The 23,790-nt window shown below is 44.9% G+C and overlaps 1 protein-coding gene across 1 annotated transcript in view; it reads right to left on the bottom strand.

Annotated features, from left to right (window-relative positions):
• The window catches only part of syne1a (spectrin repeat containing, nuclear envelope 1a), a 146,359-nt gene that overhangs the window by 86,125 nt on the left and 36,444 nt on the right, over positions 1–23,790 (bottom strand). The window contains exons 20-55 of the mRNA XM_069656525.1: positions 23,586–23,762; positions 22,549–22,707; positions 22,164–22,328; positions 21,934–22,068; positions 21,488–21,649; positions 21,151–21,359; positions 20,957–21,065; positions 20,698–20,862; positions 20,446–20,613; positions 20,103–20,267; positions 19,063–19,203; positions 18,819–18,979; positions 18,258–18,414; positions 16,715–16,942; positions 16,534–16,632; positions 16,228–16,415; positions 14,284–14,407; positions 14,016–14,182; positions 12,798–12,951; positions 12,005–12,660; positions 11,527–11,706; positions 10,365–10,518; positions 10,009–10,167; positions 9,200–9,382; positions 8,995–9,096; positions 8,595–8,798; positions 8,310–8,517; positions 7,526–7,638; positions 7,221–7,426; positions 6,976–7,137; positions 6,607–6,886; positions 6,182–6,354; positions 3,464–3,773; positions 3,180–3,344; positions 1,697–2,056; positions 67–203 (exon numbers count right to left, since the gene is read on the bottom strand). Coding sequence (XP_069512626.1) covers positions 67–203; positions 1,697–2,056; positions 3,180–3,344; positions 3,464–3,773; positions 6,182–6,354; positions 6,607–6,886; positions 6,976–7,137; positions 7,221–7,426; positions 7,526–7,638; positions 8,310–8,517; positions 8,595–8,798; positions 8,995–9,096; positions 9,200–9,382; positions 10,009–10,167; positions 10,365–10,518; positions 11,527–11,706; positions 12,005–12,660; positions 12,798–12,951; positions 14,016–14,182; positions 14,284–14,407; positions 16,228–16,415; positions 16,534–16,632; positions 16,715–16,942; positions 18,258–18,414; positions 18,819–18,979; positions 19,063–19,203; positions 20,103–20,267; positions 20,446–20,613; positions 20,698–20,862; positions 20,957–21,065; positions 21,151–21,359; positions 21,488–21,649; positions 21,934–22,068; positions 22,164–22,328; positions 22,549–22,707; positions 23,586–23,762 — 6,785 coding nt within the window. The remainder of the gene's footprint in view (positions 1–66; positions 204–1,696; positions 2,057–3,179; positions 3,345–3,463; positions 3,774–6,181; positions 6,355–6,606; positions 6,887–6,975; positions 7,138–7,220; positions 7,427–7,525; positions 7,639–8,309; positions 8,518–8,594; positions 8,799–8,994; positions 9,097–9,199; positions 9,383–10,008; positions 10,168–10,364; positions 10,519–11,526; positions 11,707–12,004; positions 12,661–12,797; positions 12,952–14,015; positions 14,183–14,283; positions 14,408–16,227; positions 16,416–16,533; positions 16,633–16,714; positions 16,943–18,257; positions 18,415–18,818; positions 18,980–19,062; positions 19,204–20,102; positions 20,268–20,445; positions 20,614–20,697; positions 20,863–20,956; positions 21,066–21,150; positions 21,360–21,487; positions 21,650–21,933; positions 22,069–22,163; positions 22,329–22,548; positions 22,708–23,585; positions 23,763–23,790) is intronic.

Genomic DNA, 23,790 nt, shown 5'->3' with positions numbered 1-23,790 from the left:
TTTCAAACCCACATAATGAACACACACACAGAGAAGTAGTTCACCAAGCCGAAAGACTCCACTCACCTGTTGTGCTGCTTGATCAGCGCAGTGACCCGGTCTGATTGCGAGCCCAGGTCTCTGGAGTACCGTACCAGGTCGTTCAGTTGGCCTTTCAACTTCTCTGCCATCGGCTCGGCGCTCTGCAAGCCCTCCAGAATATCCTACACAACACAAACAGACACCAGCTGGCTCAGTGTGTGTGTGTGTTTGTGTCAGGGAAAGACAAGCACCCAACGGTTCTGTATGACACCCTTCAATAAGTGCACTCGCATTCCTATTCACACCCTGGCTCGGTCCTTCTCGCTCTTCTCACATTCACACACACACACACACACACGCAGGCTCCGAACACATACTCACAGTGCTGCTTGTACAACAACAGCATTTCTGTTCTTGGCGGAGTGTGGCAGGAAGGAGCTGTGGATAACGTTCTCCCGCTCTCCTCAGCGTGCCTCACATTCTGCACTCACACAGTCATGAAATCCCGTCCCATGAAATATGTACAAGCGTCCTCTGCGACTCTCACCCGCTCGCTCTCCTCCTGACGTATGACCAATAAACAACCCTCCCACCCTCCCTGTTCTCCTGCACTCGTTGCTCTCCTCTCCCTCTTCTCCTTCCCCTCCTCCTGTCCTTCCACTACTTTCTCCTCCTTCCTCTTTCTGTCTCCCTCCTCCCACTCCCACTGGCGCTCATTCCCTCTCGCACATTTTTTCCCTCCCTCTCTCACTCTCTCACGCTGTCTCCCCGTGGAATTCAGCTGTCAGCCCTCGCAGATGCAGGACTGGTTCAAAATGCACACAAACGAGCGCGTAACGAAAACAAGCCTGGATACAGGAAGCAGGCTGGAGGAGGAGGAGGAGAGACAGAAGCGGAGGAGGGGAAAGACTCCTCCTATGATCTTTGACAGCCTTAAATTGAGGAAAACCAGAGAAAGGCATGGCCGAAGAAGCCAGGGGAGGAGTTAGAGAGTGGACATGCTGTCACAGCTTTGACGATAGAGAGAAAATGTGACAATGTAAACATCCTGTGGAGGTTAGAAACAAGAACAGCAGGGGAGGTGAGGGGCAGGAGCATCTAGGAAACGTCCCCTGCAGCCAAGACTGTACGAGTCAGTTTAAACAAGTCAGAGTACAGAAAGGGGAAGGAACTGAGAGGGGGAACGTTTGGGCGGGAGAGATAGGGGGAAATAAAAGCCGAAAATAATAAAGGGGGAGGGGTCTAGAGGACAGAATGAAGAGAAAACAAGGGAAACTGATGGGATTGTAGCTGTCACTCTTTCGTCATCCAGTAAAGCTGATTTACAAACTAATCTGTTTTCAGGATTTACAAATAGAATGGATAATTACTGACAGAGGAAGCATAGCTGGATGCAGAGGATGTATGTCTGCACAGACTGTGTGTGTGTGTGTGTGTGTGTGTGTGTGTGTGTGTGTATTTTCCATTAAACAATGCTAATCACCTTCTCTAAAATTACCATAGTACAGTGCTGCACAGACGCCACTAACAGGTTTTTACACATGACAGTTTGCCAGCCCAAATCCTAGCTGAATGGAAGAGTTTTATTATCTATCATTTTTTTAAATAAACTATTGTGAGCAGATGAACAGAGAATAATTCATTGGCATTTATTTTAAATCCCATGCCACTATACCTTAGCCAGCTGCCATCCCTCCACCGCTTCCTCGCCGTTGCTCCTCCCTTCAGCTTTAATCAGCTCCTGGCTCCACCCCCTCAGCCGTCCGTCCAGCTCTTTCAGCTCGTCCTCCAGGCGTGCAGTCAGGCGCTCGTACTCCTCCTCCGATGCAGCAGCGGCAGCCAGGGCCCCCTCCAGGCCGTCCCTGGCCCTCAGCGCGGCCCCCTCCCACTGCTCCAGAGCCTGCGACAGCGCCCCCAGCTGCCGGTCCATGGCCTCGCAGCCTCCCGCTGCCGTGTGCTCGGCCGTGGACGCGGCGCTCCGACGAACCCGGCTTAGGCGATCTCGGCCCTCCAGCAGGCGACACTCCACACGCTCCTGAAGAGGTAGGGAGGGTGGACAGGAGGCAAAGTTGCTACGGAAACTGTGGCTACGGAAACTGCAACCTACGGTGGATGCTATTTTAAGCTGCCTACATAGATTTCATTCTCCTGTTTCATCACTGCCTACGTTTCATCTCCTCCAACAATAAAACATCTGTATTTTCTTCTCCTATCTCCGTAATGTCTCTTCTCTCTCTGCCTCCATCTCTCGTTCTGCGTGGAAAGGCAGCACTTGGAAGTCAGGAGGTGTGAAGAGCAAACACTTGAGCGGGGAGCGATCGAATGATAAAGGGATTAATAAAGGTATCTGCTCATTTTAGTGTACGTGAGGAGAAAGATATGAACATTAACCTTGAGTCCATGAATGGGAAATGAAAATGGAGCAACGAGCTTGTGTAAACATCAAATTATATTTCCTCTGAAGTGCTTCACACCACAGCTCTGCAAACACACATTTGTTATGTGATAATTAGGACCCATGTGTGAAATTTAAATGCAAATCAATATCTCCACACACTTTTTCTCTGCTCTGTAGCTGCAGAATCATTGAACGGGGAAAAGCTTAAGAAGTAATTCCACTGCTGCTCTCTTTTACCTTTTTTTTTTTTTACACAGTAATAGAGCAACTTGGTGGTAAAATGTGCCAGGAGAGACGGAGATAGTTGGCTGTGATATGAGAACCAATTCCCTACATAGCCTGCCCTCCTTCATGGCAGGAGACCATTAAGATTAGATAAGTACAGATAATTCAGCTATCAGTTACCTTAGCAACAGATGACATACATAAAACAGTTACAGGGTGCAGTTTTAAAAACACACAACACATCCCTGAGGCACCCTGACTTCAAATGTTATAAATTTAAAGGCGCATAAAATTAGAAAGAGCCCAAATAATGATGATTTTGCATGCCCACTCTACAGCACAATAGGCCCATCACCTGTCAGATGTTGTGCGCTATTCTTAGTCAGTATATCGACCGAGAGCTGATCATCCTTTTTGTTTCAGGAATTGTTGAATTGTCAAATCTTGACAAAAGTGTATACAAGGACAACAAAAGGAGCGTCAGCCGGCTTTAACAAGCAACAGATTTTTTTTGTATGTAAACAGCCTGCCTTACCCTCACTTCTGACAGCTTCTTTTTGATGGAGGAAGAGTCTCCTGATGTATCCGACCAATGCTGGAGCTCCTCTCCTGCAGTCATCAGCCAATCAGTGAGCTCCCGGACAGCCTCCAGGTATTCTTGGTGTTCCAACACCACCGCCTGCGCTAGCCGTACTCTCTCCTAAAGACACAAAAAGTCAGTAACAACAGGAGTTCATAATATCAATAAAATCCTTGAGTAAGCTCCGTAGTTTCCATTTTTTATAATGAAATATTTGGATGGATAAAGTAGCATTTTACCTCGACCAAGGCCGTGAGGTCATCAAACTGCGCCTGCAGCTGAGTCCGGGCACCGTGGTTAAAGCTGGCATCACCTGTCTTTTTGAACAGCTCTCTTGCTTTCTCTTCCAGACTGGACAGCGCCACCTGGTGGTCTTCCAGGTCAGCCAGCAGGGCTCTGAGTCTATCGAGCTGGGAGGCCTTTTCTCTGGGCCCTGGTTGGGGGGTGAGAGGTGCACACACCTCCCGCTCCACAGCCTCCATCCAGCAACGCAGCTGGGCAGCACTCTCCAGGTATCCTCCCCACTGTGACACGGTCCACTCCAATCGACTGGAGGGAAGGACAGTAGATCTCTGTGTTAGTCTACTGACACATAACGTTATACATCTTGAATAAACAGGAAACATCTGACCAAATATGTCAAGTATTAAAAGTTTAGTCAGTGAATTTACAACCTGCTAAAATAAGAACATCTTTAAAAGTAACTATAATACAGTTTAGTGGATGTTTACCTTGTCGAACAAACAACTTTAATATATTTAGATCTGTTAAAAATACATAGAATGTGCCAATGTATAAAAATGTGTTAAGTTGTTTTCTTAGTCATCACCATCACCACTGAGTCATTTCACCCTCTAACCTCTCGGTCCTTCACAGTATATTGTTGTGAGCAGTAAGAAGACCCCTTCACCCCTTGACCCTGAACATTGAGTGAGTCATTAAAGCAGTGAAGATTGAACACATTAACATGCATAAACATGCTTTGAGTTCAGCTTGCCTACTTAAAGCTCCTGTGGGGAATGTTCGGTTTGTGTTGATTTTGGCGCCCCCTGTGGACAAAGCCGTACCTCTTATCTCTTTGCTGATTTTGTTCTGTACATGCTTAAGTAATGTTTTTTAACATAAAAAAGATCATCCTGCTTTATTTTAATAGTCTTTATGTGTCACTCACTTTAAATTTTTGCCCTAAAAAACGTAAACAAAGGCAGCGTGCAGTTAATCACTTCGTCTGACACCTACCCCCCGCCAGTGGTTTCAGGCATTAAAAATAACTTCACAGAAATAATCAATCTTGTCGATGATGGTCTGGTTTGCTTTTGTAGGTCATAGAGTAATCAGAATTAATTTTAGTCTGTTTTATAACCAGCGAAAAACTCCTCACAGGAGCTTTAAATGCTAATGCCTTCATGCTAACAAGCCGACAGTGACAATGCTGACTATGCTAACTAGGGCTGGATATTGGAAACCAAAGTAACCAAGATAACTATCTTCAAAAATGTGGACCAAAAAGGTTTCAAATAAAGGTATTGCAATTTTCTTAAAGATACTCAGCCCTGGTGCTAGCAGGAAGTTTACCATCTTAGTTAAGCGCCTTAGCATGCTAAGATTAGCTAATTATCGCTAAACACAGATTGCAGCTGAGGCGGTTTGAATGTAATTCATTTTGCAGGCATTTGGACAAAAATAAATGTAATTAACAATTTGAAATGTTGTCCTATGAAAACACAAAATGGAACTGAACTCTTAAGTTATTACAATTTATATTGCAGGGGGACATTGAGTTGCAGCGGTGCTTAGCTTAGCTTCCGTGTAGGAACTCTGGCCGGCTTCTCCTAACAGGGGCCGTTCTGACTGTTATCTACTGTATGTCGTACACTTACTATTGATAAGTCCCTCATACAACACCACTTCAAAAAACAAAACAATTCCTTTAAGGAGTGCAACAAATTTAAAGGCTATCCATACGATAGCTGCCTGTCGATACATTTAGCCAAAGTTTTTTTCTTTTCTGTGATCCAACAGGTACTCACCTGGTTTATACACATTTATATGTAATATGTTACTCTAAACTCGATAATCTTGATACATAAAATCTAAACATATAAAGTGTAACACATAAAATATGGCATACCTTTTCATGGTCTTATACAGGTACAGTATATTTTTCATACCCATGACATGGCTAAGTAATATAAATAGTCTGTAATACTGGCTTAGTGCCTTTATCCCCATTTACTGAGGGGTGCAAGCACAAACAGGCGCAGATACACACCCATAATTTTCCCTGCCATCTGTTACCCCTGCATGTACAAATAACGCCAATATCTGAACACACACACACACACACAGACACACACAAACCTCTATTTCACCTGCTACCCCTAGCCTACTGTTATCCCATTCTGGTTAAAACGCAAACACACCCCATGTGTGACCCACTGTTTGCCATCCAGCACTTAGTCCCTAATGAGATCAATTTTTCTAGGAGGGGCCATAATTGCTCAATTAAACACACACACACGCACAAACTGATGCATGTGCACGCTGTCATGCACGTGCACACCCCCAGAGAAATCAGATACATAAATCAGAGTTATAAAATGGGACAAAACACTTCTCATTATGTATTTAACCTAATGGTAATTAATGGCATTGAGACATCAATCTATCATGATGAGAATAACCTGTTCCCAGGAAAGTGGATTTTTTGGCATGCAGGTAAATTGCCTCTAAAATGTCCAGCGGACAATTTTTTAATAGCACATCAAAAAGGCAAAAATCAAGAGCTTTTTCAGTTTCTGTTAATTCAATAATACAATGAAATATAATTAAATAATATCAAGTTAAAGGCAGGACCACTTCTTAAGAACTATGACCTATAAATAGCTTTAACTGCACGTATAGGGACTTAACCATCAGATTATATTCCAGCTGATGGAACAAGGTGGGAAGTTTACCTGTGGCAGCTCATTGCAGTCACAAGCAACGTGGCCCAAGCATCCTCCACTTCCTGTAGCTGAGAGCGGACCACTTCCTGTCCGGCGGCTCCATAGCTCCGCAGGGCCAACTCACCCTTACCCATCGCCATATTCAGCTTGACCTCGCCCTCTCCCTTCAAAAGCAGGATGTCCTGTGCAAACAGAGCAGGGTCAGAGTGAACTGGATTTAGACATCAGAACTTAGAGTGAAGACTTTCTCAAGTAAACAGCCCCCTCTTGTGTTCATGAGAAGAACTATTGAATGTAAAATAAAACCAGACAATACAGTATCAATATGTGCTCTTAAACATTCCAACAAAAATCACTACATGGATTTTCATCCTATGTGATATTTCATGCTAATTACAGGTATGTATCGGCTACTAGCTGAAACCTCCTCTCACCTGCACAGTCTCCAGCCTCTGCTCTAACTGCTCTTTGGTCCCCATGGTGCTGTCTACTGTACCCAGTCTCTCCTGGATCTCCTCCAGCCATGCCCAGACCCCTTGGAGGGTCTCTCCGAAGGCCTGGCTCTCTTGGCAGCATCGCAGTCTCTCCCTGGCCGCCTTCAGCAGGGCCTGGTGCTCCATCTGGAGCTGGGCTGTCGCTCTGACCTCTCCTCCTGACCCCCGGCCTGCTTCAGACAGAGACTGCGCCTCCTGGCAAAGACGCTCGATAGAGTTTCTTTGCAAGAGACAATAAAATATGTTATTGTTCAGAATAATAGATATGCTTGCTATAACATATGGCTTCACACGCTTACATACACATACCTTCTTGCAAGAAGCTCCTTAAGGAGGTTTTCCATCCTCTCCAGCTCTTCTGTGGAGTCTGTGGCTCCTTGCTGGCTCTCTGCCCCCAAAAAAGGCTCGCTCTTGAGGCTGAGATCCATCTGCTTCAGCCAGTCCCTTATATCCTCCACACAGCCATTAAAACTGGGGGGGAGACGAGAGGAACATTTGCATTTCATTCAAATTCCCTTGCATGAATACATGACACAACAAGACTGATGACTTACTTTTTCAGAAGCTCAACGCTCTCTTCCAAGTCTTGTTTGTTCTGAGAGCAGCCGTCCAGGTAGTTCCTCCACTCCCTCTGACAGGAGGACAGGTGCTCTTGGACCTGTGCCGCCCCACCTTTAGGCAGGTGGAGCAGGAGCCTCTCAGCTTCCTCACAAATTTTAGAGAGACGCTCCTCACCTTCTGATATCTGCTCTGCTGACACCTGTTGATGTAGGAGGAGATGCATGTTTCCCTGAATGTACTTTTGATTACCACAATAACTGCATCAATAAATACTGGATAGAACGATTGTGAAAAGTACCTTTAGTCTTTGCAACTTTGCTGCAAGGATGGCAACATCTCCTGATTGATCAGAGCACTCTTTCAGCTCCAACTTCAGATCTGCAAGCCAGGAGCGGAAGTCTTGGACGAGCTCTGCATTGAAGAGCATAAAGAACAAGTTAACTTAAAAAAAGAAAAATGACGTGTGGTAAAATAATAAGGTTATATAGTTTTAAAGTGCAGAAGCGTGAAGGAGAAGAGCAAGAGGAGCCAATGTGTTGAGCCAGATGGGAGGTGTGGGCGTGTCCACGCTGTGCAGCGCTGGGTTGCCTTGCCAACAAGCCCAAAATGACTCCCTCGAGAGCAGATGTGACGAGAGCAGCATTACTCTCCGAGGCACAGGTGTGTGCCTGAGCAACGAGAGCGCACCGGTGTACCAGACAGTGTGTGTCAATGGAGTGTGGGCTGTAGTGGGCGGATTGAGTGTGCTCTGGGGAATATGTAGGATAATCAGCTCCAAATCTGTTGCAACACTAACGTGAACAAACGACATTGCATCATGTTGTGCACTGTTTGATTAGGTGATCATGGGATTTTAAGTGATATTAAAATGTTTATGGCCCCTGATAAGGGAAGAAGCCATAGTGGCTCACTGAGTTATTGTAACACAACTCAAATATGGCATAAATAAGGTTAATAATAATCATGAAACAATTTAATAAACAATTAAACAAAGGGTTAAATTTTGTCCAAATGAACAAACAAAAAAAGCTTCTAAGATAAATTGCCTACTGTAGCTCTAAGTACACATTTAAATCTCTTACCGTTGAAGTGGAGCTGTAACCCATCCTGCAGGCTTCCCCTTGTCTTGGCGCAGCGCTGGGCAACAGCCTCTGTCCGCTTGGCGATGCAGGTGAGGTCAGCAGAGAGGCACGACAGCTCCTGAGAGGGATGAGACCTGCACAGAGCACTCAGGGCATCTCTAGCTGAGTCCATGTCTGCTCTCTGTTGCTGCACAACGCTCTGCAGGTCCTGCAAAAGCACTGTGTTAAATATTGTTCCATAAACTGTGCGATGTGTTTAGTACTTGAATTTGCATTGCATCATACCTTAACTGTCCCAATGTCTTCAGGAGAAGTGGCTTCAGTGAGGTCAGATAAGGAACCCTCAACTGACTTTAGCCGCTCGGCCATCTGGGACATGAGGTCCTCAAGTCGCTGCTTCTGGAAACTGAAGTAGGTCAGAGTGTGTTTGGCCTGGTTGTACACCTCCTGCGCATGGGCCAGTTTCTTCCTCAGGTCTGACTCCAGGACCTGGTTCAAGTAAGACAACAAGGAACATTAAACAACCAAACTCCCATTTAAACTGCATGTGAACAGTGTGCTTTCATGTGCTTCTTCTTTTCCTTTTAAGTCGGTCCATTGAGGTTTTTGTGGTTAAATCAGATGCTTGGTGGTACATTACCGCTGGCCCTAAATGACAACATTTTTTCTTCCCCTTCATCCTCACCTGCATTTGTAACGGGGTTTCCTGCAGTTTGGCTCTCTCCTTCAGCTCCGTCACTCTCTCCTGCAGAGCATCCAGCGTCTGCTCCCTCTTCTCAACCTCAGCCTGTAAGATCAAAGTGCAGGACATTTCAATTACATGAATTGAATGTTACATCACCATCATCATTGAGACACACTTAAGTGCAGCCCATCCACGGCGCTCTGACCTGAAAGGTTGCAAGATGAGCCTCCGATTTCTCTTTATCGCTGAGATTGGTGACACTGTCGGTGAGGTCCGCGATGGAGTTGGCCGTCCATTGGTTAATGTCCTGCTCCATGGACTTGAGGTCATCCCACAGGCTTACACAGTAGCCTAGTCTCTCTGTGTTGGTTTGTATTCCCTCTGACACCTATAGGAAGAGAAAGCAAGAGTCTATATGAGTGCAGAATGCATCTCAATCAACAGGAGAGGTAGGATATCTCCCCTTCTTTGTGTTTAGTTTACTCTCTCTCTCCGTAACAAGGGACGGTCTGCTTTACTCGGAGATGGAAGGAAAGCGGGACTTAATTGGTTTGACAGATGTGGGGATGAGGAGTGAGAGAGAGGGAGACAGGAAGGCAGATAACGTGTCTAGACTTGTTTATATTTCTGTCTCATTTGTGACAGCTGAGCAGCCAACTAAATCCCACAAGAGGAGAGAATGGAAAAAAAGGGAAAAACAGACATAAATAAATATCATTAAAAAGGAGGAACGGCGTAAGTGCTCGGCGGAGCTTTACAGTGGACGTCATAATTGATTTCTGACAGTAAACAACACCGCAAATCCCATCATGCTCTCCATTGTTGTTGTCATATTTCAGCTTCCACCTGAGTTAAGAGAACCGGAGGAGGACAATTAATTTATGTCACAAAATAGGAGAGTATTATTTCACCATGTCTTTGATGTGATTGAATGACGTACTTGCACTAATAAAAAAGAGCCAATTTCAGCTGTCAAGGTTTATACAATACAGTGTGTTAAGGAGCCCCACTCACCTCCAACCACTGGTCTCTTAAGGACTCCATGTCTCTCTGGATGGAGCTCGTGTCAGAGTTGGGGACCTTCACCAGCTCTCTCTGCAGGTCCTCCACGGTGCTGATGAGCTGGTCCATGTCTTCCTGCTTCTCTCTCAGCTCAGACTGCACTGTTTGGTGCTAAAGGGAGAGAGAGGAGAGCAGAAGCAATGATAACAGACCACCACTAGAGGGAGATATGCTGTGCAAACTTGATGAGAAGAGAGGGTCTGTTGTTGGAATGCTGTTTTAATTTAGTTCACTGACAAATATACGTGAAAATTATGCAGATATTCAATAATTCGTCATTTTGGGAGAAAAATAAAAAAGGTACTGACTCGTGTGAAAGTCCTCTTGGCCTCGTGAGCGTCGTGGTTGTGGTCAGGCAGATTGTGTGCAACAGTCTGAGCGTTCTCAACGACATTGGCGAGGAGCAACTTCAGGTTGTGGAACTGACGGAGAAGATCGACCACAACTCCACTTTGTTCCTGACTGCATGAGAAAAGAGAGAGGGCTGTTTTAGATACCAAAAACACGACATACAACCACAGCGAAAGAAATTAATTAAATAAGACAATAAAAGATAGTCCTTTATTGATCGCCGGGGGGGATGACAACTATGATAAAATAAACAAATTAAAATGAAATAAGAGAACATGTTGTCACACAATACAGGTGTTTTATGTTTCGGTGTCTCTTGCAGAGAATTCTCGGACAAAGTAATCAAAAAATGCCAGACCCTATAGAAGCCTTGAACGGATCCCCCGGTTGAATATTTCTCTAAATGCCCCATAACATCCCTGACCCAGCACCTGCGTGGAGGAGGAGTAGCTGATTTCCAATTAAATTAAGTAAAGCGTCGAGCCAATAGTGACGCAAAGGCTATGGCATCTGACTGGACAACAGATACCGTGACCCCGCCAGGGACCACACCTTAGATTGCACTTTCAGGATTAGGGCTGATTTCCTTGTAGCAAATATAAGGAAATGCCTCAAAAATGGAAGACCAAAATTGTACCAACTTTGGGCATATCCAGAACATATGATGGACGGTAGAAAAGAGCGAAATAGGGCGCCGGTTTAGCTCAGCGGTTAAATCAGTGACCATATACAGAGGCTATAGTCCTCGATGCAGCGGCCCTGGGTTCAACTCCTGCCCTTGGCCCTTTGCCGCGTGTCATCCCCGCTATCTCTTCCCCATTTCTGCTACTATCCACTGTCCTCTCTCTAAAATAAAGTCATAAAAAGCCAAAAAATAATCTTTAAGTAAAGAGCGAAATAAAGGTCAAGCCTATTGTTTGGCATATCAGTTGGGAGTGGATATTCAATGGAGAAAAAGACAGCAGTGTTTCCAAATTAAAATTAGAATTCTTTTACAGATGGCACAAAAAACTTCCCATCTCTCACAACTCTACACAGAAGGATTAAAAGCAAACACAGAACAGGAATATAAACAAGATGAATGAGTTTAAATCCCTCTCCGTCGTCCCGGCTCCTCACCCACTGCTGATCAGAGTCCTGACGTTCTCCCAGGCTGTCTTCACAAGCGCCACCTCCCTGAGAGCCTCCCCAGCCAGCTCGCTGTCTCTGTGGGCCAGCTGGCTTCCCTTCTCCTCTAACCACCGCTGGGAGTGCTGCAGAGACTGGAGCTCATCCTCCAGCTGGACGAAGAAACGCAGCCTGGGAGAAATAGATGCAGAAGGAAACAATGGGGATTAGTAGTCTGATTCCAACATAATGTGTCTCATTTTCAGGTGATCCAATTTAAATGGATTTGTCTGTCTACTGTTTAGTTTAGCACGTAGTAGGTTTTCTCTAGGAGCAACAAAGGTGTGTTATGGAAGACTACTTCCTACAATGTGAGCGGCAAAAAGATCCTTAAAGCTTCTCATCCATTCGCTCATCTTACAATAAAAGGGAATTATGCAGCCTAAGAACTGATCACAATACTGCTGTTGTAGATTTACCATGTTCATACCTGTTTTGGAAGGCCTGTACTGAGCTCTCTCTGACCCCCTCTTCTCTCGCTTCATCCTCCAGCTTTTTCAAATTCTTCATCACCTCCTCCTTCCTCTCCCTGAAGGAGCTCCACAACGCCCCTAAAGCATCCGCTTCACTCTGCCTCCACCCGACACCCCTCTGAACCTCCTCCAGAGCCAGCGTGAGAGCCACCGCCTGTCCCCTGCAAGATGTTCTTCCCTGAGGATGGCTCACGTCTTTGGAGCGCCGCCAGTCCGCTCCACACAGGTGAAACTGCGCCTTGCTTAACTGACCATCCAACCCGACTGCCTCAGCCTCAAGGTGGGCCACGTCTTTAGCCACGACCCCAATCCCACAGTGCAGCTCTTCAGCTTTGGAGCGGTCCCAGCTCCCCCTTCCTTCGACGGCCTCGTGAAGGCGGCGCACGGCCTTTCCTGCTGCTCCATGCTTCTCAAGGAAAGTCTTTAACTCATTCAGGCATTCATTGCGGAGGAAAAGGAGACGCTGGGATTCGATGAGGGGCTGCAGGCAGTCCTCCCTCCAGCCCTGCAGCTGCTGCTGGGCCTCTGGAGTGGAACAGCAAAGCAGGGAGGACTCTCTTTGCTGCAGAGCCTCTTTCAGTGATGCATAAGCCTGCAGCTGAACCTTGTGCTCCTACAACAGGATGGTTTAATTAGACAAATTTGAATGAGTTCCAACAGCGATCAATATAAACTTGCTTACTGTAACTGCTGTAATAAAGAGAGCCTGTAAAGGACATCTTTGTGGACAGTGAGTTATTGATTTCTCACCTTCAGCTTTGTAATTGCTGCATCAAGATCAGCAATATCAACCTGGGAAGAGCTCCTCAAGCCAGACAGGAAGTTTTCACTCCTCTGGGTCAGAGTCAGCAGAGCCTGATCAAACTGCTCCAACTGCGACAGCTGAGGCTCCAGCAGCTCGAGTCTGGAGGAAAATATGGATAAAAATAATGAGATTAGTATCTTGATCGCTGTAAATTTAATCTAAACAAACAACTATGGAAAACAGCTAATAAAAATGCTTGAATCCATCAAGTCGAATACGAATAGCAGGTTCTCACGTTACTGTAATTGAGTGGCGTTTTCGTGCACTTGTACTTTTTGGAGTATTTTTCAAAGTCAGTAATTCTACATCCATCCGTTACGGAGTAAAATATTTATCTAAGGATATTGCGAGCTAGAAAGAAAAACTGACTTGGACACCAATCAGATCAAAATGTCTCGCATCGCGTCAAAACAGCGGTGCCGGTTGATTTTCACAGAGTCAGGAGCGAAGAACAAGAGCTGGGCTGCAACTACCCGGGCCTGACGCATGCATGAGAGAACCATGAATGGGACAGAAGAGAGTTTGGAGGAAACACCACCTTTGACACAGACTGAAGGAAGTTTGTTGTTTTACCAGAAACAGCTGTTAGATCGCTCTCTTCAAAGCCACCAGACTCCAATAACAAAAACAGTCATTTTACCTCACAGAACACGGGGCGTGCTGGTCTACCTTTGCCTCGTTACGCGTCGTAACACACGGTAGTTTGGAACAGCTCCCGTGTTCTGCGAGGTAAAATGACTGTTTTTGTCAATGGAGTCTGGTGGCTTTGAAGAGAGCTATAACTGCTGTTTCTGGTTAAACAAAGGATCTTACTCTTTAATAAAAAGTCCATCCCTCATCATTTTGACACCAAAACAAATAAACACAGGGCCCAGGTTTGAAAACAACAAAGTATCATTTGATTTAATTTGCATAGGATGCATGTGTGAGGTCACCTTGGCAAAATCATACAAATCAGCGGGGTGTGAAAGTAACTTAGTCACTTTTACTTCAAGTACTTTCTAAGTGAGCTACTTCTTATTTACACAAGTACTTTACTATTACTTGAGCACAATTTCAGTCAAGTAACAGTACTTCTACTTGAGTAGAAATATTTCAGCACTCGTTACACTTCTGGAGGTAAACAAAGAGAATTCTCTACATCTGCCAAAAAAAAAGCATACCTGTGTGATATGCTGTTCTTCAAACAGGTGCATCTCTCTTGTACTTGTGTGAGATCATCACTGAGCTCTTGGATACGAGCTTCAGGCGCGGTGGGGTACAGACACAGCGCGAGATTCACGAGACCCTGGAGAAGAGCGTCGTAGGACGGCATCTCCCTCTGCATTTCCTGTATTAATATTATGACACATAAAATAGAAAAGTCACATTAACACTTTAAATGAAACAAACAATATCAATGCAAATGGTTTGGTTAGTGAAGTGATTTACCTGTACATTAAGCAATTCATTTTTAAGTTTGACTTTGTCTGCAGAGAGCAGGTCGGAGTCCGGACAGCAGACAGACTCACATCTGTCCAGCCAGCCTTTCATGGACGAACTCTCCTTTTCAAATCTGGAGATAAAAAGGAAAATGTGTTCAAATAAAATCTGATGTATGCAACCCTATTCTGAAAAAGAATACACTTAACAGTGATCTAATAAAAGACTGTGATTTTAAAGTATACACACAATGACACACACGCGCACACACTGTGATACAGTCTGAGTTTTTTTAACAACCGAGCCCCCGTATCAGTGACAGGGTCATAATGGGGCGACCGTATCTCAGCAGACCATCCTGTGCTATGAGTAATCCCTCATCCATGCACCTGCAGGGGAGGAGATGAGGTTGACAACAGAGCAACACACATCCACACAGACACAAGTATGAAAGCTGAAGTTAAGCAGCAGATATATAATGGAGATATTCCCTAAACAAATACTACAAAAAAAACAAGCATTTACTCAAACCTCAGCACTTTAAATCTACTGTGTGACTGTCTCACTGTTTTTTTTCCCTGAATAATACAAAGAATAAGAAACAATTGGCAGTGAAAGTCTATTGTGCGATCAAAGAAAGTGATAACAAAAGCGTGTTATTAGAATTGAAAGGTGACGGCTGACTGGGAGACAGACAGATCCAGAGAGAGACAAGATCTCTCTGCTCTGCATCGCGCCAAGATGAGGGAATGATTCAGGGAATAAAAGAGGAAATTGGCATAGAGAGGAAGATTCACCAGAAAGAGCACATGCACAATAAAAGGGGAAATAGCAATGTTTATACAATCAGATAGAGATACAGTACTGTCAGTAGAGGAACTCCCCCCTCCTATCAGTGTGTGCTCAAAAATGTTTTCATTTCCATCTTCATATGTCTGCTGTTTGTGCAACGTGACAAACACCACAAGTATTCAAAGAACCTCTTGCAGAAGCGACACAAACAAAATACATCTGGGTTCAAATCTTAAGTTGGCTACTGACGAAACAGAGACACAGGCTTCTTTTGTGATTCTGTCAACAGTCTATCTACATGTTTGAAGCATGAAGAGGGCTGCTAATACCTGAGTGTTTAATACAGTAACACATTCAGCCGATTTCTGAAGAAAGCTCACTAAGAGGTGCATTAAAGGGCCAGTTTGCAATTTCACTCTGTGCCTTTGGAAGATGCTATCCGCTTCTCCTATGGACCCTGGAAAACGTCCAACAGACTACTAATAGGTGTCATCTGGCGGAGGCCAGGGAGCTAACCAAACTACACTTCCTCAATCTAGGACGCCCGCCTCCGATGTCATGTCTCGTTCAAAACCGTCAGGTTTGAAATGTAGACTGCAGACCTGAAGATTTTTTAGACGATCCACCAGTATATTCTCGTCGTGTTTCGAATTCTGTACCGCTCTGAGCCGTTGCCTGCAGTGAAAACGGTAGTATTTCACTCCAGCGTCTCTCGCTGGGCCGTTCTTTTCAGAGGGAGGGGCGCAATGCATGCTGGGTGTTGTAGGAATGTAGAATGGGCGAAACCACAAGCTGTTTTTACAACTTTCTCCACAGCTATGGCGCCAATTTCAAATATTATTGCTTCTATTGATTACACGGAACACCAGCTTTGACTGACAGCGGCTTTATCCAGGGTAGAACTGCTCCTTTAAGTTAAAGTAAGGTTACAACCATTATAACCGGAGCCAACCGTGGACGTCATACATGCAATTACTGTTTATCACCATAGGTGCTGCCAAAGAGAACGAAATGGAGACTTTGAGATTGTAGCTTTAACAAAGAATGATGTTCTTATCAAATGAATCTATTACTTATTCTCTGTAGTACCACATTTTTTTGGAGATGCTTCAATTTTCTTAAAAAAGCACAGACATATGCACACAATATTGTTTAATTTACCTTTGCCAGAGTGCTAGAAGGCTCTCTAATGTAGATTGCTTCTCTGTGGCTTTTGTCATAAACTCCGCCTGTTGCTTCTGGAGGTTAGCCACTTCGTCCTCCAGCTGGCTGCCCTCTCCGAGCCTCTTCATGGCTGAACACAAAGCCATCAGCCTGGGCTTCAGCTGCTCAACAGCCTGGCAGAGCTCCTGGAGGACACAGACGAGCACTTGTCATCATCTCTTTAGACCCCTGAGTATTCAGGAAAGTCAACCTAAAATTTTCCATCAACAATTCCACAGAGTTATAAAACATGTTTTGTCTTACCATCCGATCCTGGAGGACTTTGTAGGTCTCACATGATGACGTACAGTCTGTAACTGGACAGTCCAGCTTCTCTTTGAGGTCATTCATTGTTTTCTTCACCTGAAAATGACAAAAGACTTGCACTAGAAATTTCTAATTAGAATTTTTGCACCGTACTATTTTATCTTGTGTAGCTGTATACCTGTTCAAGGTTATCATTGTATCTCTGCCTGTGTGAGGCGCTCTGGTTGAGCTGTCCCCCCAGCTGCTCCACTCTCCCCTTCAACTCTTCCCAGTTGCGCCTCATCTGGGCGAGCCGTGCCCGGATCCGTGCAGCTTCTCCTGGGGTCACAAAGCTTGACAGGGCCTCGCAGTCTGCCTCCATGTGAGCCAGGGATGCCCTTCTCCCCTCTAAACCCTCCCCCACAGCCTGCAGGGATGCAACCACAGAAGAAAGATAGTCATTAAAATTATGGGCAGAAGTCTATTGAAAAGTAGAATAAAGGAGACTATACTAGACCAAGACATAGCTATGCTTTATCTTTTGAATGTATGCTTTTATCTGCCTTGGAAGATTGTGTATAGGAAAATTGAAGCACTAAAGCTGTGTAGAAAAGACTGACACATGTTCAAACTCAAAACTAATCAAAGGCTGCTGCAGGATGTTTTGACATCTCTGAGATTGGTAAGGTCGAGTTCAGGCAAGCCAAGATGATAGTTTCTGCAATATGATCAATTTATTTTCTATATCCGAGTCTTTGCGGCAGCTCTGACCCAATTCCCCCTCAGGGTTAGATTAAAATGTCATTTTATTTCATCCTAATCTTAATAACCCCCAGGACACACTGATACTGTACATCACATCACGGGCACATTGCCAGACAGCCTCATCTCACTTAGAGAGAGGATGATGCATATTTATTTCTGAATATCAGATGGTTATTGAAGTAGGTGTGTATGAATTAAGGCTACACAACAGTCAGTATTAGGATAACTTATTAAGGACCCACCTAAAATCATATAAACTGAAGGATAAAAACCAAAGTAAAGAACGGCCAAATCCACACTCACAGACTTTGTGGCACGTTCCCTGTAAGTGTGTTAGTGCTTAGTGCTGTCCTACTGTCAGATCACTGAGTGTGTGAGGGCTCTGATGCGGACTTTTCAGCACCAAATTACAGACTGCCCTTGAGTCCGCATGTCTGCAGACTTTCCTTTAGTACTTACCCAGAGTTCATAGCCAACTTGGTGACGTATACAAACTATATTGCCCAGGCCCCCACTATGTAAACAAATGTTTGTATATTGAAGTATTATTCAATAAAGTTTGAAAAATGTAAGTAAAGCGAGCATGGATGGTGACAGGAGCCGCAGATAGGTTTATCTGTAAGTGACAAGGTGTAGTGAATCACTTATGTGGTTATTTATAGCACGTTTTAGGAGATGTTTATGTTTTTCAGTTTATTAAAAATAACGCCTTTCTGACTTTTGATAGTTTGCTAAAATATCTAAACACTGTAATGTAAGACACACAGTTACATGCTAGAGGTCGTCTTTTTTTCTAATTATTTAACGGCGCATCTTGTTTCCAGGCAACGTGTGATGCCATAATAGTGTGTCCCATTCCTGATTTTTATGCAGTTCTCAAACCCTCACAGACTCACGCACAGCATGCCTGACGTCACTGAAGTCCATGAGGGTTCAGTGCTCAGGCTTTAGGGCGGAGATTGGGATTGGGCCAATACCTCCACTGTGCTGATCTGTTTGTCCAGAGGGTCTAAGGAGGAGGCGGTGCCGACCGCCTCCAGCTCCTCCTCTTTCTCGTTGATCCACAGAGAGAAGGCCTCTGACTCGCTGCTGAAGCGCTTCCAACACATGCACATCATCTCCAGCTGGACGACACTGGATGACACAAGAGTAGACACAAACATTTTTTAAATGTACTGAATGCACACAGGGGTGTCACTTAGAAATATGAACAGAAAACATTTACAATTCTGCAAAGAGTGCAAACACCAGCAGGAACGATCTTAATATATAATCTACCCAGACACTTGTCAAATGCCTGTACTGGCACTTCCACTTCAATAAAATGGTTTATCAAGGAGGCAATATGTTGTATAAAATCACTATGACAGATCTTCAATTTGTCTTAAAGTCATAAACCATAAACATGACAGTTTGCATGGCACAAATTGCCTCCTCACTTGATTATTCCTCATCAAACTTGAAAATATATTTCTGTTACAATGCAATCCTTTACAATTCAAAGGCATGTGAGGCTTGAGTTGAGGGTGGGTACGTACTTCTTGTTGAGGTGTTCCTGAAGTTCTGTGACCGCTTCTCTGGTGGACTGAGCCTGCTGTAGAAGAAGAGTCTGATTCTTCAGACCGAGCTGAATATCTGCTGCCTTCTCCAGGAGGAGATCTGCTCGCACAGAACACTCCTCACCCATCGTGAGGAGCTCCTGCAGGCAAGAACAAAGCCAACATACTGTATGAGCAAATACAGAGCGTACAATATACACTCATGTGTCCTGTAAATACACACCTTGATATGCTCCATTTCAGTTTTCAGGCTGTCCAGGTTGTTGAAAATCAGTTCTTTGTGCAGCTCTTCGTTGGTGTCACTAATAAACCTCCAAACTCTTTCTCTTTCTGCTTCAAAGTTCTGCCACGAGCTCAGAGTGGCCTTGAGAAGAAGAAGAAACAGCAGAGTAATGTCAATATAGGAACATATCCCATGTACACACAGAGGCGATGGGTACTTTTCTTTATTGTGTAGTGACAGTCAATGAACCAAACCAATACAAATCCATCCCTTATCTATATCGTTTATCCTGATCGGGGTCACGGGGGGCTGGAGTTCACCCCGGACTGATCGGCAATCAATGACAGGGCTGACACATAGAGACAGACAACCTTTCACACTCACATCTACGGGCAATTTTAGAGTCACCAATTAATCCAACGAGCTAATCTTTGGACTGTGGGAGGAAGCCGGAGCACCCGGAGGGCACCCACGCATGCACGGGGAGAACATGCAAACTCCACACAGAAAGGCCCACTTCGACCAAACCGGGGTTCAAACCAGGAACCTTAATTTAACTCTGCATAATCCCCTCTAATTTTCCAGGAGAGCTTCATTCATTTGCATTGAAATGTTATAAGATCCACTTTATCTCTCTGCTTCACCTACCATTTATCTTCTTATGTTATATCAAAGACAAATAACATTTTTCTTTTGATTCATCGGGCCAAACCACCAAAATCTTTAACATGCATTCCTAATGTTTCATACTGTTGGTGTATGGGTGTTATGCGTCTGGTTTCCCCTTTGAAAAAAAGCGTATGCACTCCAGGCATCTAAACAATTTCACGCACCAACAAGTTGATTTTCTGATCAATTGGAGGACAGTGATAAAAGGTTATAAACAAATCCAGAGACACTAACAAAATTAACATACCACACAACAATCAATACCTTGTTGAGCTCCATCAATCAATGATCACTGCGGGGGCGTGTGTGGACGCTTACACATGCAAACATTAGCACTTGACGCATGTGAGAGAAATCGAGGCTGGAGCTACCTGCAGGTTGTGCTCCTTTGCCTCTGATTTACGGTCGACCTCTTTGAAAGCTCCCTCCAGCTCCCGCAGAGACTCGCTGAGCGTCTCCCCTTTCTGCAGCTGGCGGCAGTGTGACACCAGGAGCTCCGCCTCTCTCCTGTTAGCATGCAGGCGCTTTAAGTGTTGCTATAGCGGACACAGAGACAAGAAAACAACATGTCAGGTGACAACCACGCCTGCTTTTGTCGTTAGAAATGTTCCTTTTGAACACACTATTATGTAAGTGTGTGTACTTTACAACCAATAAACCAATAAATCCAATAACTATAACATCACCACTGTTGTGCCTCTGCACTGCACAAACCTGGTGAATAAGGTAAAGCTGTGTGGCCTCCTCCAGCCCCTCAGCATCCAGGATCCTGCTGGTCTGCTCCTCAGCCTCCTTCCGTGCTCTCAAGACCTCCTCCAGTGCACCGTGCACCTCATCTCTAAGCTCCTCGTACTGGAACATAGCAGAGCCCTCCTCACCCCACTGTGAATGAGGATCAGATAGATGTGTGTTGAGAAATCAGAGGAAATAGAAACCATGTTAGTCTTAGGAATATGTGCGGCATACCTGACAGAGTGAAGAAAAGAGCGCCCGCAGGTCGGTGGAGAGTTTGGCCAGAGCTGTTCTTTGTCTCTGGACCTCCAGTTCAGTGCTAACCTCAGACAGCCCGGCAAGACGGCTCTTAAGCCACAACAGGCTCTCCTCTCGGGCATCAATTGCTTCCTGCAGAGCCTGAAATCAAGTGAAACACAAAATTGTGGTTGCAGGTATTAGATCATAAGTTAATCTCTGCTCCTACAGCGGCAAATAAAACGTGCTAGCTCACCTGAACAGCAGCGTCAACTTGCTCCTGATGGGTGGAACTTCTTGCCGTCTCTCTCAAGAGCCTCACCTGCCTTCTCTGAGATGAGACCCAATCAGAGAGCTCACAAAACCTAGAAAAAAGCAGATTACTTTACTCCTTGAAGCCATAGAAAAACGTCTATAGATTTAGGACTTTGACTCATTGTAGATCTTCACCTCTCGTTCCACTCCTTCCATTTATCAGGGTGCTGCTCCAGTTTGAGGTAGGTGCTCTTGATCCGCTCTGTAACCTCTTCTACAACCCTCCTGGTGGAGTCTAGCGCTCGATAAGCCGGGTCGTTGTCAGGCAACTTCTGACACAGATCCTCCATGTTCCTAATCCTCTTCTCACACAAAGTCAGAGGTTTGCGTTCCCTGAAGAAAGTCTGCCGATAAGAGAAAAGGAAACGTTGAACCTAAGATGACGAAGATGACGTTAAGTGATTTTTATCTTTCTTTTACCGTCGCTCACGGATTAATCTGTTTTTAGTATTCTACCAAAGCCGAGACTCACTCTGTGCTCTTTGATCACGCGCTCGCTGGTGCAGGTGCCAGACAGGGCTTGCATTTCTCTGTCCAACTCTGCTCTGCAGTCTTGTATGATCACAGCCAGTCGACTTCGCTCCACCTCCACCTTCAGACGGAGCAGGTGGGACGGTACCTCGCCCTGGATGTCCTGTGGAAGAGAAGACAAGAGACATGGAAAATAAGATATGCTGTTTGAAACTCGTATTGTTTCATCCACAAAACTGTCAAAGACAAAATACCCTCATGAGAGACAGCGCGTAAACACAGAGAGGGTTGCAGTCAGATGGAACTAGTGCAGGTTAATCGGAAAGAGACTGGAGTGAACTCTATCAAAGCCAAAGGTCTTGTTGGTTAAGTTAATGAGGTATCGGCTATGTGCCTCCAGAGATGTACAGTAATTAGTGGGATTGTTAAAGCATGTGGACCCCTGACCTTCCAGTGTTTGTGCAGCCTGCGGACAGTTTCTTGCAGCCCCTCTTGCTCCTCCTGTGGCAGGATGTCAGTCAGCTCGTCGCACGCCTTCAAGAACACGCTCAGCACGCGCTGGTCCAGTTGGCCAAAAAAATCCTGCAAAGTAAAATATTTATATATAACATTAATATTATCTGTACCCTTAATGGACTTCCTATATTTACAGCAGAGGGTTACATGTCTGGTCTTACGCTGTGTTTCTTCAGTAACTCCTCAGCGTCTCCCGTCTCTCTCAAGCAGCCCTGAGCTTTCTTCAGCACTCTCTCCAGCTCTTGTCTCGATTCTTCAAACCTCCTCCTCAGGCAGTTGTTAGCCTCTTCCTGCCTTCTCCATTCCCCAACCTCCTTCAGCAAAGCCTGCGAGGAAGGACAGTAGGCAGTGGTGATTGTAATCGGTCTCCTCGGTGATACGGTTTAATTACATTATTTGTCTTACATCATGCAAATGAATAGTGAGACACATGAGTAAGTCTAATCTGCTCTGTTGCCTCCTGGGTGTTTTGCTCATTAATGTAATCAGTGTTGGGTGTAATGCAGGGTCTGTGTGGTATTCTTGTTTTTGTATATGCTCACTAACCTGTGCTGACGTCTGTATTTCAGACACTCTCTTTTGCAGTAGGGTCAGGTCGAAGTTTCGGAGCACCTTGCTGGCAGAGAGGGACCTCTGCAGGGTGTGGTGATTCCTCTCGATCACTGACAGACAGCGTTTACAGCTTTGCTGCTGGTTTAACAAATCCTGAGGAACATGCAGAAACAATGCAGAACAATAAGGAAGTGTGTTGATATTGGCGCATATTAGATATGCCAACACTTTGATTAAGGTATATCAGCAACTCCCTTCACATTCAACAAAGCTGTTAAAGTAAAACCAGCTTGTAAAGACCAAGATTAATCTGATTTCAATGACATGGGAATAATAGTGAAGTAGACTGAATAGGCACCAATATACTATATATCAGTGGCGCTGTAAACCAGCACTGCAAAATTATGCCCAAAACTACTGAAAGATATAATCTCATGTAAATAATGAGATGAATAGTAAGATTTTCATGTAAATAAATGTCTGTTAAGTCACTATCTATCGGCGAATGAGGTAACACAATGGTGATTGAGCCTATGGCCCACTGATGAAAGCCTTTGCATTTGCAGTATTACAGACTGGGCGTCTGGTGCGACTTGCGCGGAAAAAAATCACTAGCGGCGCCCAGTTAGTGACGCGTTTTCCATCACCCAGCAGTGGTTGGTCTGCCAGAGAGGGTAGGCGGAGCTAAGCAGCTGCTTTTCCCGTCTCTGCAAGTGTTCCACTATGGCTGAACAAACAAAGAAAAGATCGATGACTACACTTCAAAAATAAGTGAAAAAGAAACAGATTTAACGCTTAGATGAAGGCAACAAAAAAAAAGGAAAAGCGACCGCCAAGGAGGAAAATCAAGAGTTTCAACTGGAGCCAACCGTGGACGTCACATGTGCAATTACCGTTTATCGCCATAGCTGCCGCCAAAGAGAACGAAACTCTTCGAGATTAGCACTTTAAAACCTGCATTTCCTTTGACAGGCTAACTTCAGATTTGCTAACCATTCAATTTAAGTCCATTCATACTCTTCACATCTAACCTGCCACTTTTGTTTCTGCTGGGTCTGGGTCTGCGCGTCTGGGTCTCTTGCAGCAGCACTGATGCGACTGGCCCGCTCCAGGGCTTGGTAAAAAGCAGTGATGTGTTTCTCCATCTCCTCCAACAGCGGCAGAAGGACATGACAGTCCCTCACAAGGGAGGGACACCGCTCTCTCACCTGGAGACAAATCATGCAGGCAATTAAA

This window comes from Semicossyphus pulcher, unplaced genomic scaffold, assembly GCF_022749685.1.
Source record: "Semicossyphus pulcher isolate SPU_LCO1_2020_fin unplaced genomic scaffold, fSemPul1.0.p SCAF_11, whole genome shotgun sequence".
Classification (NCBI taxonomy): Eukaryota; Metazoa; Chordata; class Actinopteri; order Labriformes; family Labridae; genus Semicossyphus; species Semicossyphus pulcher.
Note: the sequence above shows the minus strand (reverse complement) of the source record. Positions and strands in the feature narration are given on the sequence as shown.